General features: G+C 49.0%; 1 protein-coding gene across 2 annotated transcripts in view; it reads left to right on the plus strand.

Moving 5' to 3' along the window:
• LOC119382338 (transmembrane protein KIAA1109 homolog) overlaps positions 1–16,710 on the plus strand; it is a 961,129-nt gene that overhangs the window by 90,744 nt on the left and 853,675 nt on the right. For both annotated transcript variants that reach the window (XM_049412180.1, XM_049412181.1), the window contains exons 6-7: positions 1,451–1,693; positions 8,602–8,727. In XM_049412180.1, the coding sequence (XP_049268137.1) occupies positions 1,451–1,693; positions 8,602–8,727 (369 nt within the window). The remainder of the gene's footprint in view (positions 1–1,450; positions 1,694–8,601; positions 8,728–16,710) is intronic.

Below are 16,710 nucleotides of genomic sequence, written 5' to 3' on the forward strand. Positions count from 1 at the left end.
AAGTATATAGGCAAATTGACATTTCCTGGCGATGGTGAACTTCTATCACCAATTCATTCCTGATTGTGCAACAGTGCAAGTGCCTCTTCACAAAAAGTTAAAAGCAAAAGGTGGCATGCCATCGGCCCACAAAGGGTCTTGCTGATAGTGTGGAGTTGCAGGTTGTCATGAGTGTGAGCCATGGGGTGAGCAAAGAAGGTGACGACGAAGAGCTCAAGGTGTCGTGAGGATGCTCGCATCCCCTAAGGCGCTTGTGCGTTCTGCGGGCTGGTTTCACAGATATGCGAGTTTGAATCCCATCTCGCCAAGCATTTTTCACTCTCTTTCTTTCTGTCTGTATTTGTACTGGCTCTCTCACCCATCAGAGTTATCGCATTCCATGCCAGCAGACAAATTGGCGCAGCACCTGTTCTGGGAGCAAAGCAGAAGTTGAAGAAGATGAAGAGAAAGAAATGAGCGCGGTGCCAGTCCATGATGATAGTTTTCTGTCTTTGGCACAACGCCAAGCTGAACAACTCCATTGTAAAAACTGTGAGGAGTAGGAGTAGATCTCTTTATTAACGTCAGCATCAAAGTGTGTTTAAATGCATGTATGGGAAATTGCTCAGGATGGCTTCAAGAAGTCATTCGTAGTAGTTTGTTTTTTAGTGACTGCAAATAGTATTAGCTCCCTTCCCAACTTCTGGAGGTAAAGCCCCTCACTTTGCAAGCCTTCGTGCTGCTCACAATACCTACTACTGGCATACAAAGCAACCTGTGCCTCAATGGGAATATAACTTGTTGGTATTCTGCCGCAGAGTTGGTGTGTGAAAGCAACAGTAACTATGAAAGCATAAGGACGGAAAGTTTGGTGCAACTTGTAGTTGCTGTCTTGCAAGGTATGACATCTGGCTGCAGAATAGAACAGAATCGAGCCAAGGAAATGAAAATTGCAGTGCATAGTGGTTAGCAATACGACATCACCTGCATTGCGCGAGTGTGTCTTGGTTGCGCCTTTTCTGAATAGTGAATAATTTACTCTGGGGACCTAGAAAAGTTGTCCTTAATAATGGAGTGTTTGTTCTAGCCATGTATCTTGTATGCAGTGTTGTTAACATGGCAAATATAAGAAAACCAACCAAACCATTTTTAATGTCTTGTAATGAGATTTTACTGTTGTGTGGTGTTTCTTGGATATTGAATTTGCACAAAGCCATCACAGTGCGCAAGCTGTAGGGATCAATTGCTTCGTTGTACTAGATGTGTGCTCTTAGTGCCGGGGTTGCTCACTTGCCTTGTGCTTTGGCACCAGCTGACTACAAGTATGCTGGCCAGCAGGTGCGCATCTTATGGCGGCCATCCTTTGCGAACCAGGTGTGCAGGTCCGTGTGACATTTGTTGCGCCTAGAAAGGATGGAACGGCATCAAAAACGATTACTGCCCATGTGAGTGATAGAGTTTCCACTTGCAGCTGTGTGACCTGGTTGCTGGAGCGGAGCTGTTTGTGCAGCAGGCGCAGCACAACAGTGCAGCACTGGTGCCTCCCCAGGGTACCATTCACTGCCAGCATGACCAGCCCCAGGCTGAGTGCTCCCATGCTGAGCCTGGCTGCCCATGCCCAGTGTCAGATGAGCTCAAGTACCGCATGACCAGGTTCTCCCTAGACTATGTGGACATCTGCTTGGAAGAGGCAAGCTCATCGATCTGCTTTGAGGTACCCTCCTGTCATGTCACTACCAATTTCGTAACTTGCCCATGGTTTATTTCAGCACATGTCTACTGTACTGCACTGTTACTTATACCCGTGTCACGCGGGCGTTTGGAAGGCCTTCCAACTGATGCTCTATTGACTCCATGGTCAAGCATGAGCTGCTACACCGGGCGTTTCGAAGACCATCAAGTCAATAGTCTATCGACTCAACGGAGCACCCCACAACTCTATCGAAACTTTGATGGCCATTGAGCAACGGAAGCGGCAACAGCGCGAACGTGCCCTCTCATTCACAGTGTGCTCGTACTCACAAAGAAGAAATCTAACCAGTATGCTTTAAAGGGACACTAAAGAGAAACGATGAATTGGTTTAGATTGATAAAGTGTGCTCGGAGAACACTTGTGTGGTTTATTTCACCACCATAGGTTTATTATTAGCGGAGAAAACCAAGTTCAAAGTTAAATTTTTAAATTTCACGCCGAACTTTTTAATTCGTGACGTAAAAGATTTCAAAGAGCATTTAACATATTTTGGCGCCACTGGCTCGACGAAATTTCCACAAACTCGTTTTATCAAGTCTCTGCCCTTATAAAAATGTGTTTAGACTGTCTATAGACTGTCTAAACCCATTTTAGACAGTCTATATACTGTCTAAATACATTTTTGTACGGGTGGCCCCCTAAGAGGACAATGTACTTCGGTTTAACTGATTAGGAACTACTTAGGCCCAAGCAGGCGCCGTCAAAAATATGTGACGTCACGGCAAATGGTGCGGGAATTCCAAGGTAGCGTCGCCACCTGTATTTTCTTTTTGCGCATTTTCTCACTTATTAAGCGTCTGCTCGCAGCAAGCGTGGCGTTTTTGGTATCGTGGAAGACCACTTTACTAATGCGAGAAAAATCGTTTTGCTCTTTAGTGTCCCTTTAAAAGCAGCATATGTGAGCATTATGAATTATTTAATGAAGTATTTTTGGCACTTGAGTTCTCGACAACAGCGACGTGCATGCTGTCTTGCCATGCCTCGCTCGCCGCAACAACCCTAACTCAAAATATGTATTCGTAACTACGCGTAAACAGTTTATTAAAATGTTTAAACGAAACAACAGACATCTTTGTGCCTTTAAGGGAATTTATATAATTTAACGTTTGGTGACATGGATACGAAAATAAAGATCCGCTGCGCCCCTCAATTTCTTGTGGAAAATGCCTGCACCACTCAACGGCCATTCAAAACTGCCGTGTAGCAGTGCAAGAACACTGTCGAGTCGATGTGGCATTTCGATAGCCATCGACTCGACGGCCTTTCAAAAGTGCCCGTCTGACTGAGGTGTTATATTTTTGGTAAGTCCGTTTGTTCAGACTCATCGGGTTGCTTACACTGATGCTCGGCTCACTTTGCCGGAACCTTCGCCACTTGCCATGTAGCCACCGTGGTCCACGTTGACACACCTCGTCCCCTTCGCTCTGTCCGTTGCAGCACGCCTTCGTGCTCCCATAGTTGCCTACCTCCCTTGCCTGCAACTCTCCACCAGCTGGTGTGGCGTCTGCCAGGTGCCCCCGCATTCGAATGCAGCAGGACACCACTTATAATGCAGCTGTGCAAGGAAAGGGCAGACGTGAACAGATATTGGTTACGGCGCTTCAGTGAAATGTTTCCAAATGCTGGAATGGTAGCCCTTTGTTCTTCCCCATAGAGGGCGTAACTGCCTCGGACAGTGAACGGGCAGCTCGAGCTTGAAGGTCACTGTGGTGCCACACATTCTTTCCCATGCATGTCTACTCAACGTAATCACAGACGCCCTCGCAGAACGTAGCTGAAAATCACTTCCGCTGTTTTCATACTGGCTGGAATTAGGGTTTTTTTTCCAAGTATTGTGACCATAGTGCATTACATGACTATTTGTAGCCTAGAGCATGGGTTCTCAAACTTTCTCAATTTGGGGAACCCCAATGGCTTCGCCAGTGTGATGTGGAACCCCCAACTTTTGTGTTTACAGTCATTTAATTTTAAGCAAGACTTGTTGCTGGGCGATTTGGTGGACGTCAGTGGGATACATATTAGCGCAAAGAAATAAAAACTCAAGAAAGAGGAAGCTGAGAGCTTTCTCCTATTTCTTTCTTGAGTCTCTTTCCTTGTTTGCGCTATATGCACAGCCAATGTCCAATTTTTCCGACTCCCTCGGGACCGCGAAATCATCCGACAAATCGGGCAGTCTGAAAAAGCCAATTCATGCATTTTTATTCCGCTCAAGCGGTCATATCGCCACAGCCACGTCCGAAATAGCTTTAATGCCTCCTAGTACAATTATCAGGCATTTTGGTGCGTGCTCAGGCTCTTGCAAATACGTTCGGTACCTGCCGTGAACCCCGCTTAAAGGGACCGACAACTAATTTTTCTCGACCCATTTTTTCACGACGCGACAGAAATCTCACCCTTCATAGTGTGTGTAGCTGCAGTAGTTAATCCCAAAAACACGTAGTTATTTTACAAGCAGTATTTTTCGATTTGAAAGGCTCTGAACACAGATGCGGCTTTCCTCCAGCAACACTGAGAATTGATAGCGATGCCGCCAGCCCTTTTCGCGATTTGTGAAAGCTATCGTTGTTCTGCTTTCGCAGGAGTTCCTGTAACTATGCTTAACCACCCTTATTGATAGCTTTTCAACTATTTTTTGAAAATAACAGGCTGTTACAATGAGATGATGTGGCATTATACACCTTCCCTGTATTTGTACCGCGTTGTGTGCGCATGCATCAAGGTTGCCTGCGCCTATGTCATGGGTGGCTTATCCTGGCGTCGTTACTCTCGATGCACGAGCCAAGCCAAGTCATCGAAAACGTCACTACTCATATGCGCGGCCGCACCGAGTAGCAGCGCGTGTCGTTTCTGAGACGAGGTGTAGGTAGCAAAACTATGTCGCTCCAAAATCTTAGCGACCTGGAAACTGCGTGCACAGTTGCATGAGCACGCTGAAAACTTTCTCAAGACGCGCTGACGAGCATGGGATCATTACGTCACGCGAAGGCAGCGCCACTTTAATGTATACTACTAATGCAGGCTTATATGTACATTATTTTGGAGCAATACCTTTTAATATAAAGAAACTAACAATATTTCAATACTAACAAAAACATCGTCGACCGCGTGCAGCAATCAACGGTCACGTGGCTGCCTTCATCGGATCATTCATGTTTTTGCCGCCAGAGGTGCCACAGGTCATTTTTCGCGACTTTCAGTTAAGAAATAAAAATATAAATCCATCTCTCACGAAAAAAACAGGGTTGGTTTGAGTCAATGCGACGAACAATCTTTACATCAGTGGAGTCAACACATTTGATACTCTGGGCAGTTGTCGGTCCCTTTAGCTACGTGCCAACCGCCACTTGCAAGTTTGCATCTCGTGATGAACGCTTTTGATACCAGCAAAGTCCGGGATAGATTACGGCTCTCGCATGGAGCATTTGGAAACGATGACGCGAAACACAAGGCCTGTGGCGGAAGAGGAGACGATTCATCCGGCTTTCCTCGATGCGTGTGGGCATGTAAAAGATGCGCACACACATCGCCAAATCTCCGCCAGTACACAGCATTAGCTGCTGTGTGAAGCCGATCGTTTCTAGTTGTGTGCAGCACATCGCCAACTAAGCTGACGCTGTCACTGTACTGTTGCTGTATCATACACATGCACTTATCATGAAAGGGTTCGTGATGTGCACTTTGTTTTTGACCGCACATGGGCGCGGTAATGGCGAGCTGGTTTCGTTCATGAAGGCTGTGTGGCGCATTTAGTGGTCTTGCACAAAGAGGCAGCATGAATGGCGGCACAGCGTGTTTGAGTTTTCACCTATTAAATGCATGCACTATGCATGCAACTGCGCTAGGCCACATGCACTAGCGAGCAGTTAACTGAAGATGCTTATCATAAGGGTTGTCGGCGATTAAGCCGTACTGGCACATTTGCCAGCTGCCACCATCGCGCCTCTGTGCATTTCTCGCCGCACGGCGTCGTGATAGCGGCCCCTTTGAATTTCTGGTCTGCTTCACCCCACAACACTTCGGCATTGTGGCAAAGCTGACTTTCGGACTCTGCTACTGTCGCTAACAGATCGACTCATGAAAGCGCTGGTTCGAACCTACAAATGATAGACGCAGCAGAGGTGGGGGCTTTAAATAATGCCTTTCGGACCTGCAATTTGGGCAGGAAGTCTGAAAAATCGGACGTGGTAGAGTTTCAGCATCCGAAATTTCGAACGTTCTAACACATTGACGTCTATGGAGGTTGTGACGGTGCCACGAAAGTGTCCGAATTTTCGAGCATGTTCGGAAAATTGGGCGTCTGAAAAATCGGCAGTTGACTGTACACCATGTAATTTTAGCATGAGAAAAATCTGCAGCGGGTGGGAGGAGGAGGGGGAAGAGGCTTCCAGACCCGTGCAACCAAAGTATTAATGCCGCCATATTTTTTTAAAGGGCGGGTAAACAACTCCACAAATGTGTGAAGCGATAACTGTACACTTGTAAGATGTGAATATGCTGCCACAAAAATTTTGCGAATAAGGGCAGTAGTAAAGAAGTTGCAGGGTATAGAACAACAAGCTTGGGTTGTTTTCTGGCTCGGCTTTCCCTTCCGTCTCGAAGTAGGTGTAGCCCGCTATCGTGACTGCACCCACTTTGGCAACGTAAGACATCAGCGATTATGTCGTCGGCACGCAGCCAACGACCAACCAAGGCTGCCTCCACACTTGTGCCACAGCGGCGCTGGGGTCCTCCTAGCGATGCACGTGGTAAATGTGCAGCGATGACCGCGTCACCTCAGGGCCAAGGCGCCATTCAGCAGTGCAGAGGACCAAGTTGGTGCCACGTAATGTTGCCCATGAGGAGGATTGGGCACATTGGAGAGGGGCGCGAAAATTGTTTTTCGAAATGGATCGTCTGCACGGTCCATAGCGCTGTAATATTCGCAAAACGTGGTCGCCGCGGCTGTCTGCATGAATTGGCGAGCTTGTTTGGGAGATGTGACGAAAATAGTCTGTGCCCGTTTACTGGCCCTTTAATCTAGAAGGCCAAATGTCAGTGTGAAGCCCCACACTTCTTGCTTGCGGTGGTGTCAAATGCTGCCCAACCATTCCTGTACACTGCACACTTAAAGAACCGCATGCCATAAGCAATGTATTCATGAAAACCAAGTGGTGGATGTACAATCTTTATTTTTCACAAAGGAAAAAAACGGTGTCAGTCATTGAGTTTATTATTTTTTGTATGAATTCTGTGAAATGGCTGTTGGTTGTAAGGCTAAGCGCAAATTCTTCCATAGCTCACAGCCAGCATGAAGTGGCGCTTTTTGCACCTATCAAAATGCTCATTGTATGTTTTGATTGCAAAAGCAACGTAGTGCACTGCCAAATCAGCATATATATAAAAACTTTGCCACATGAACGCCCTGCCACGGTGGTCTAGTGGTTATGGCGCTCGACTGCTGACCCGAAGGTCGCGGGATCGAATCCCGGCCGCGGCGGCTGCATTTTCGATGGATGCGAAAATGTTTGAGGCCCATGTACTTAGATTTAGGTGCACGTTAAAGAACCCCAGGTGGTCGAAATTTCCGGAGCCCTCCACTACGGCGTCTCTCATAATCATATGGTGGTTTTGGGACGTTAAACCCCAGATATTATTATTATTATTTGCCACATGAACGCCGACATGCCATGAGTCGCAAACAATGCAACCCATGTGAACGGTTAACGTTGTTCAAACAACCAATCTTATTATCCATCTCTCAGCGTGTAGACTTACCGAATTGATTCCCGTACGCATGCTACAAAGTGCATTTGCGAGCATGAACTACCAGCGTTCTGTCACTGCAGGTCCTCCATGTTGCACACAACAATGAGACTTGAGCATGGCTCAAGCACGGCTCTCTCGCTACTCGCAGCCTGTGCGGATGGGGCGTGCAAGGGCTTCGTTAAATGGAGAAGGCAATGCTTTGCCAATACTCCATCTCACCGCTGCCTGTCAGCACTACCAAAGCTATGGGGTGTAACCAAGCCAGATTGTTCCGCAGCAAAACATCGTCCCAAATATGATTACCTTACAGTTCACAGGGTTGAGTTATTTGCGCTTGCTTGGCACATGGTACGTCGCGTTGTGATGTACCACGTGAATATGTGATCTGTTTATTCTTTCCTGCATTTACATTGTATGCCTTTAATTGTTGTATCAGTAACTGCCGATAACTGTGCTTACAAATCGACATGGCAGCGCCCACGCACATGCGACCGCCTGCTACAATCGAAACTTGCGCTAGCTACTCAGCCACTGCACTGACAGCAACAAATCAGTGTAGCTGCAACAAAACAAATGATGCTTCGTTTGGTGGTTCGTTTGGTGGTTATTGGCGAGATGAGCAGTTTGTTTAGCCATGCCTGCTCAGCAAAAGCGTGCCAAAAATTTCATATTGGTTCTTGGAAATAGCGCAGTATAGTCACAAATAAGTCGACAGGGCTTGTTGCTGAGCTAGTTGGTTCATTACTAGAGGAAAAACTGGTATGTTACAAAGAACAAACTGAAGACACAAACTGACAGTCACAAATACGTTACTGTCGAATCGTCAGGACATAAATTTAAAGCACATACAAGTGTCAGTGTTGAACTTATGGGCCACACAGCGCACAACAGTAACTTGATAAATTTGAGGTGGAGGGCACCAGCTTTGATGGGTGCAGCCATGTTATTGTTTTTCTCTGGCTTTGCCATCCGCTCGCTTTACTTGGCCGAGAAGGGACGCTGAGCAGATGACAGAGTGTGGATGAATACATTGTGCGAGATTTTCACCCTCACCGTTGGGTAAGGGGCTACAGAGTTCTGGTGGTGAGCTTGACTTGATGCAGTCATTATGGTTTGCCTTCCAGCTTGGACCACTGAAGCTCACCCAGTGCAACTTGCACTCGGAGCAGACAAGCTCAGGACTAAGTTTGCAGCTGCGAGCTGTAAATGTTGCACAGTTCCTGTTGTCTCCTGATGGGCCTTGGCTCCAGGTATATGTCCTTTTATTCTTGTAAACTTCCGCATGACAACTGAAATGAGCCCGTTCTTATAGAGCGTGCGGTCGTGTCACTTGATTGTGTCAATCATTGTTACATTGATTAGGCGGCAGCAAATCATTCTGGTGCACCATATTTGAGTAAAGACGGGGAAGATACTGTGCCTCATTGGGAAAACTGTCTCAATGGGCAGAGAGGCATGTTGAGATGACGTGCAGAGGCACTGTAAATTTACAATTTGTATTTGTGATACAATGTTTCAGTGATCTGCTTCTAGATGCTCTCAGTGTACGAAACTATGTGACTGCAGCCAATGTGTCATGTCCTCATTTTTGATGGAAAGGTCAACAGTAGTCAGTGAAGTGGCAACCAGTTTGGCAAAGAACCATGGTGCATTTGAATTGTAGCTTACAACTCGAGCCATACAGCATGCGCGCCGCAATGCTACCGTTTGAAAAACGAGACTTGAGCTACAAGTGCACTTCAAAAATGATTCAGCTCAAAGATCCATTTGGTCACTAGACATTGCACTTGCAGGAATATACATTTTCTGGGTTCTACAAATCTGACGGCTTCGCTGATATGCCCAGGGATTCAACAGCTGCGCCAATTGCGCCATTTTGATACAATTTCATTTTTCTGCGCCGAGCTGCGCAGAAACCGCGATATTTGTCGAAATTGTGCCACGCTGTGCCAAAACGCCCCAGGTAACCGCAAAACTCTTTCGGTTGCGCTAGTTTTAGCCAGGTTTTAGTACAGAACGAAGCCCGCATTGGCGAGCTAATGTTGGAAGAGGCATCTTCATCCAATCCGATCCAGTGGTGCTTGACTCAAACATAACGTTAATCTGTTCTGGTGGGTTTGCTGGTGATCCGATGGGCCTAAATGAAGTTTTTACTGCTGGTTCAAACGCTGCTCTACAAGGTCATTCAACATGAGTAAAGGTCAGCGGCCATTTAATGTGGAAGCACCGCATAAAGAAAGTTAACTGGAAAACGTGCCGTTTGACACGTGCTGCAAATCTGAGTGGGGATGTCGTTATTGTTAGGTGGAGTCCGGTACAACGCTGGCTTTGTTCAACTAGCAGTGCTCACGGGGCTCTACTGACGAGTAAAGTGTTGTTTAGAGAAGTACTAAACACGAAAGCCTTGACTGCCTTAGCCGAACGAGTTCGTCAACTCACGGTGAGGCCGACACCACAGTGTGCCGAAAAAGGCCTTCCGCTTTTTCGGAAATGTGGACATTGGTCTACTAATCATTTTGACTTCGACGCGAGTGCGGTCACCGCTTTGCTGGCGCGAAAGTGTTTGATGGCAGGTAATAACGGGCACGTCGGCAACCTTAACGCGATCAGGATCTTTATATCTACTCAGTAGCGCGTGTGGCATAGTGCTTTTGGTACTACTGTCAATATATTGCACGCACTTTATACGCGACGGACCCAAACATGCTGTTGGCTGCTGCCTCCCGAGCGGAGACACAGATTGCGTGTCGCTTGCAGAAACGAAAGCAGCTCACCATTGCTGCGTTTACCCAATGAAATCTTTGCAGTATCCCTACACGCGGTCAGGAGCGGAGCGGGTAGGAATACTCCTCGGGAAAAGCTGTCATGCGGTAGAGCACGCGACCAACCAGGTAGTGACGGCGTCAGCTTTGTTGGCGACAGGCACTGCATACAATGAAAGGATGCCGATTTTCGCTGTGCATAGCTCTCTCTCTCTATATATATATACAGTCGATCCCGGATATATCGAACTCGAAGGGGATCGCGAAATAGTTCGATATATCGATAATTCGAAATACGAAATATGCGTATTTAAGGCTTTAATTAAAGCACTGCAGGCCTCGACACAGTTTTCTGAAATCGTAAAAAGCGCGAACATGACGATTCGCTCACATATGCTAAAGAACAAGGCGAGAACTTCTTTTGCAAGTTAGCGCACTTTATTTCGCATGAAAAAAGTCCATCAACTTGTCTTGCTTCTTGCGCGCCGTGAATTCATCAAGTCATCGTCAATATTATATAAGCTTTCCAAATAAGTAAATTCAGCACCTTCCGCCACAACAGCGGTGATCGACGCTGAACGCTGATGCGAGCTCTGTAGTACGGTAAAGGGTTTAGCGGTGGCAGCGGCGGCTGGCATCCTCAAACCGCACGGGTCCATTTCCGCAGCACCGGCAACGTCAGCTATGATCTCGGCATCGATGCAGTCAGAAACAGCTACGTCGTTATCTGCACCGATGAAGTCACTCGCTGTGCTCCCGTCCGATACGGCGCCCAGAAACGCTAAGTCGCAAAATTCACTGACGCACCGTACGCCGTAGTCGGCGGTCATGACTGGTCATGACACGCCCGAAGTCGTCACCTGGTACCAAGGCCCGTAAGGAAACAGTGCACGACGGTGCTTTACTTGACGTCGTTTCAAGCACCGGTCATCATTTTTATCGCTACGAGCGGGACAATGTTTAGTTCGACTTCCGAATGACGATTTATCAAGAACAAAGCGCGAAGTACACACAGTACACATTCTGCAAGAGACAACGCTGCACCGCTGCACGAAGAAACATTTCTACACCGTCGACATGTTAGCGATACCGATGGCACTTGTGCCTTTGCAGAAGGCAGCCGCTACTTTGGCGAGAAATGCGAAAAAAAGCATAGCCTCTGAGATCAGCGTTTTAAAACCGAAAACACTAAAAATACGTCACGATGTTGCGGATCTCGAAGGCCATGCTTTGTGGGCCCGCATGCCATCGTGCGCGAAGAGACAAGGAAGGGAATGCAAACATTACAACAAGACTGCGAAGTCACTTCGAATTCTCATTTTGGTGCCCTCGGGAATCAGCCTCTTTGAAAAACACTAGCCCATGCGTTAAAACCTGCGGACCGCGCGTCAAACATACCGGTGAACTGACAAGCGCTGCGCAACGAACTAGAGCAACGCACTTTCGTCACCTGCGCGCGACGAGGGATTGGAACTTATAAAAACGCGGCCGAAAAATGATCAATAGTTGTTAGGAAAAATGCACTTTCTGGGCTTCGGCACGGGGCAGCGTTCGATATAGCGGATGTTTCGCTGTGCGGGAGTTCGATATACGTGCACACCAACCCCATACTTTTGCATGGGAAATTCAAGGGGATTTCTCAACTGTTCGATATAGCCAATAATTCGATATATCCGAGTTCGATATACCCGGGATCGACTGTATATATACAGTGGAACCTGGATTATCCGTCCCCTGGTTTTGCGACGACCCGCATTTTACAACGAATCGGTTTGGTCCCGGCGAAACCCCCATAGAAATAATGTATTTAAAACCTTGGTTATACGACGCAATTTTACGCCAATCCCGCATCTTATGACGACTTTTCGATTCCGTCCGAGAGAAAACACCACCTTCTTTATTCGAATCGGACGCCGACAAAAATATTCCCGAGTGTAAAATAAGAACTTAAGTTCCCCTAGGTTGTCGGTTAGAAAAGTAGAGAGTGAGACAGTATGCCTTCTCAGAATGTAAAATTTATTCTCCAGGCAGTGCATGCGCTTCTGTGATCCAGTTTCCCTGGCTTAAGATTGCTTCAGGATACGCCTCGATCGCATGCATATCCAGGGTCGTTACCTAAACAAGCTCTCTCTAGTACATGGAGAAGCTTGAACTGGTCGTAAAGCTCATCTTTGAGATCCGGATATTTTGACGTTTTCGGTCCGTGGAAACTTTTCCTGGTCGACATACAGTTGATCTGCCTTTGTTTGCGGCACTCGCAGTCACAGGCCTTGAGCACGCAAAAGGACGCGACGCAGCTATTTTTACAGTGCAAAATAACTTTCGCTTGACGTGGACGTTCATGATAACAGCGGGGCATCACCAGTTGCACTTCACAATTAAGGGAACAAATATGATGCGGACAGCTCAGTCGCGCACGAAAGCATCCTACGCAATCTCGTGCTCCGTCGCCATTATGTGATTGCGATGACACTGTGTCTGACTCTTCTGGCGGGAGGCTGTTGCCGACGCGGTTTCGGTTTCGTTTTTACGTGCAGGCACTTTTCAGACTCGATTTGTCGGGAGAAAGCTGCGCGTTGGATTCGATATCTTAAAGTTAAGGATAACGACTCGCTCACACCTCATTTAACTAAGTAATGCTGCCATTAGCTGCCATTTTCAAAAATAATTTAATCTACTATCCTTGGAGAACCTCAGGGTCTTGTCATGGGCTATGGAGGTGGTCTGTTCCCCTTTTTTGGGCAAAGCCGACTGCCACTGCCAATATTTTTAGTTTTTCGATTATACGACGGTTTTGTGTGGTCCCCTCAAAGTCGTATAATCGGGGTTCCACTGTGTGTGTGTGTGTGTGTATATATATATATATATATATATATATATATATATATATTGTACTGAATGTGAATGACAGACGCTCCGCTGTTACGGAAGACGACGACGACGATCGGTGGCCCCGTGGTTGTCGCTCGCGCACGCGCTCACCAGTAGCCAGACCTGCCTGATAAAGAGCCTTTCGCAAAGCAACGTCTGACCCTTTCTTGACAACACCCCTATTTCAAGTGGTGGAGGAGCCGGGGCTCCCATCAACCTGGAACTTCACAATCGGACGCTATCATCGCCTTTCACCATGACTGCTCCTGGCTATTCGCAAGCTGCCGCAACCACGGCAGTCTTCTGTACGGGTGTGCCTCGGCAATGCGACCCACCTGTCTTTTGCGGCAACGACGAGCACGACGTGGAGAATTGGATCGTCGAGTATGAAATAGTAAGCGCTTCCAACAAATGGGACGACTGCGACAAGCTCACGAACGTGCGCTTTTACCTCGCTGATGTGGCCAGCCTCTGGTTTAAAAACCATGAGGGTGAAATCACCAACTGGTCGAGGTTTAAGACAACCATCGCTGCTGTCTTCGGGCGTCCCGCCGTGCGCCGGCTTCGCGCGGAACAGCGTCTGCGTAGTCGAGTCCACCGCAGGGACGAGACCTTTACAAGCTACATCGAGGATGTCTTGTCGCTTTGCAAGCGCGTCGACCCATCTCTCGCCGAAATTGACAAACTCAAACACATCATGAAAGGAGCGGACGACGATATGTTCCAGATGCTCGTCGCTCGGAATCCTCAGACTGTCGCCGACGTGGGCCAGCTCTGTCAGTCGTACGACGAGTTGCGAAAGCAGCGCATCTCGACACGCTGTGCAGCCGAAGATACAGCTGAGGTTTCCGCCCTTGTCAACGACGTCGCCGCTGATCATACCATTTTACTGCCTCATATAAAGCAGTTTATCCGTGAGGAAGTTGCGCGTCAACTTTCCCTTGTCACCCAAGCACCTGAGCCAGTAACATCATTAGACCCACGTCTATGCCAGGTCATTGAGACACAAGTAGCGCAGGCACTACCGCCATCGCCGCCTACCAATACACCGCTGACGTACGCTGCCGTCGTTTCCAGACCACCGGCCCCACCTGTTTCTGGCACCTACTGGGACACCGGGTACTTCTGCACTACGACGCCGCCCACATGCATGGTACCCCATCCTACCTCGCCCACCGGAACTTCTGCCGTTAGCCCATGGTGTACCTTCGACAATCGGCCCATATGTTTTGCGTGCGGTTTTGTGGGGCATAAAGCACGCTACTGTCGCCGTCGCAACCTTTAGCCTCAGGACGGTGGGAATTCCACAAATCAAGCTGCGCAGTTTCCCCCACGACCTTCTTCTCCCCTCGCTGACTCATTTTCCCCACGACGCCCTTTCGACCCCCGCCAGACTTCATCGCCCCGTCGCCGATCCGTTTCCCCGATGCATCGCCGCCCTAGCCCCGCATGAGAGGAAAACTGTGTAGTGTGCACGTACTTCACAGGAGTACGGCCACTAGCGTGGGTTCAGACTTAGCGAGCCACAGGGCCGCGTTTGCCGTCGCCTCGCGTGAACTAGCGCGCCGCTGCACACGTACGTTCGAGCGCAAAGGCGCCGAGCACAACGCGGCAAGTACACAGTTCTGCTCTCGAGATCCGCAACAGTTTATTGCCTGCGGCAACACCACAAAACGCAGTACAACACCCGCTCCCAAAGGCGGCGGGAGAAGCAAAACAGGCTTCCCCACGCCACGGGCGAAAGTACAACACAAAGGGTGCCGTTAGCACGTCTCCGCGGGCAACGGGCTCACGGCGACACGCCGCTGAGAGAAAACGGGTCTCTTGCGACTATGCTGCGTACTCTTACGATCCGCGACCACAGGGCCCGATCGCTCGAGTGAGGGCAAACTCCGCTCGCGTTGGCTTCGATAAGTACGGTTCGGCGTAGTATGACCACGCGCGAATGCACCGCACCGCTCTTCAGCCTAGCGTTCGGAAAAGGACAACGTAAGGTAAGCGCTCGCCGCTGGCGCAAGGCACCGTTAGCGAGTTCCGTCCGAGCGAGCCCAAACGAGGAGCCGACGGACGGGAGAGAAAATACGTGCTTACCCCACGAGGTCCAGAGAGGGTCTCCTCTCTCGCTGCGCGAAACGTCTCGCGGGACACGAAACTCGAGCGCAGCGCCCCCCGTCGAGGTCCGGCGCCGGGAGAGAGGAGGTTAACGTCACTCCCTGCTCGCCCAGCGCCGTAAGACGGCGGAGGAGAGGAACGGCATGATCGGACGTGGGTTTGGCAGAAATAGGCGAAAACCAGCGCAATGGCGACGGGCAAGCCTCAATCCCCACAACTGACAGCCGCAGTTCCGGAGGCAAGAACTGCGTTGTCGTTGAACTTTTCAAGACCTCCTCTTTATCCGCCCAACGAAATCGATATAGAAGTAGAAGGTGTCGCCGTATGTGCACTTGTCGACACAGGCGCTGCCGTTTCTGTAATTAGTGAAAAACTGTGCTGCAATTTGAGAAAAGTCACAACGCCTCTTACCAATCTTGCCCTGCGTACGGCGACCTCGCATTACATATCACCGACTGCTCAGTGCACAGCTCGCGTTGTTATTCAAGATGTTTGGTATGCCGTCAAGTTTGTCGTTGTTCCTCGCTCATCCTACGACGTCATACTAGGATGGGATTTCCTTTCTGCCCATCAGGCCCTCGTCGACTGCGCTCGTGCTGAACTGACATTGATGACTCCGTGCCTCGACCTCGACGACCGCAGTGCCCCTAAAGTATTTGCCGCAGCCGATGTCCGCATTGCGCCTTTGTCCGCCATTCTAGTGCCTGTGTTTTCGCCTGCTGCCACTATTTCGACCCTACTGTTTCAACAATCTATAGCTAGTGCGCGCCGTCGAACCTTGCTCCTCCCATTTGCCATCATCGACTTTTCCAATGGCTCCGCGGCCCTTTACGCGTGCAACGTCTCTGCTTGCCTGTATATCCTACTACGTGGCGAGTGTCTGGGGACCCTCGAGACCTTGGATTGCGTTTTCGAAGACCCAATGCTTCCAGAGAAGCCATCACTACCGACTTGTGCCATTACACCTGCAACTGACACCGAAGTTCCTATGGATGTGTTTCGCAAATCTATCGACTCCCACCTCACACCTGGGCAGCAGGAACAGCTGGTCAAGCTCCTCCAGCGTTTTCGAGCCTCCTTCGACCACAACCAGCCTTCCTTAGGGCGAGCGTCAGCTGTTGTTCACCGTATTGATACCGGTCAACAGGCACCATTGCGACAGCGTCCATACCGTGTGTCAACTGCCGAACGCAGTGTCATCAGTGACCAGGGCGATGACATGCTCAAACGTGGCATAGTCCAACCATCCAGCAGTCCCTGGGCCTCTCCAGTTGTGCTGGTGAAGAAGAAGGACGGATCCATCAGATTCTGCGTGGATTACTGGCGTCTCAACCGAATCACCCGCAAGGATGTCTATCCGCTGCCACGCATCGACGATGCCTTAGACTGCCTACAGGGAGCAGAATTCTTCTCTTCCTTAGATCTGCGCTCTGGATACTGGCAGGTACCCATGGCGGAAACCGATCGCGAAAAAACAGCTTTCGTCAC

Source organism: Rhipicephalus sanguineus, chromosome 2, assembly GCF_013339695.2.
Source record: "Rhipicephalus sanguineus isolate Rsan-2018 chromosome 2, BIME_Rsan_1.4, whole genome shotgun sequence".
In the NCBI taxonomy this organism is placed as follows: domain Eukaryota; kingdom Metazoa; phylum Arthropoda; class Arachnida; order Ixodida; family Ixodidae; genus Rhipicephalus; species Rhipicephalus sanguineus.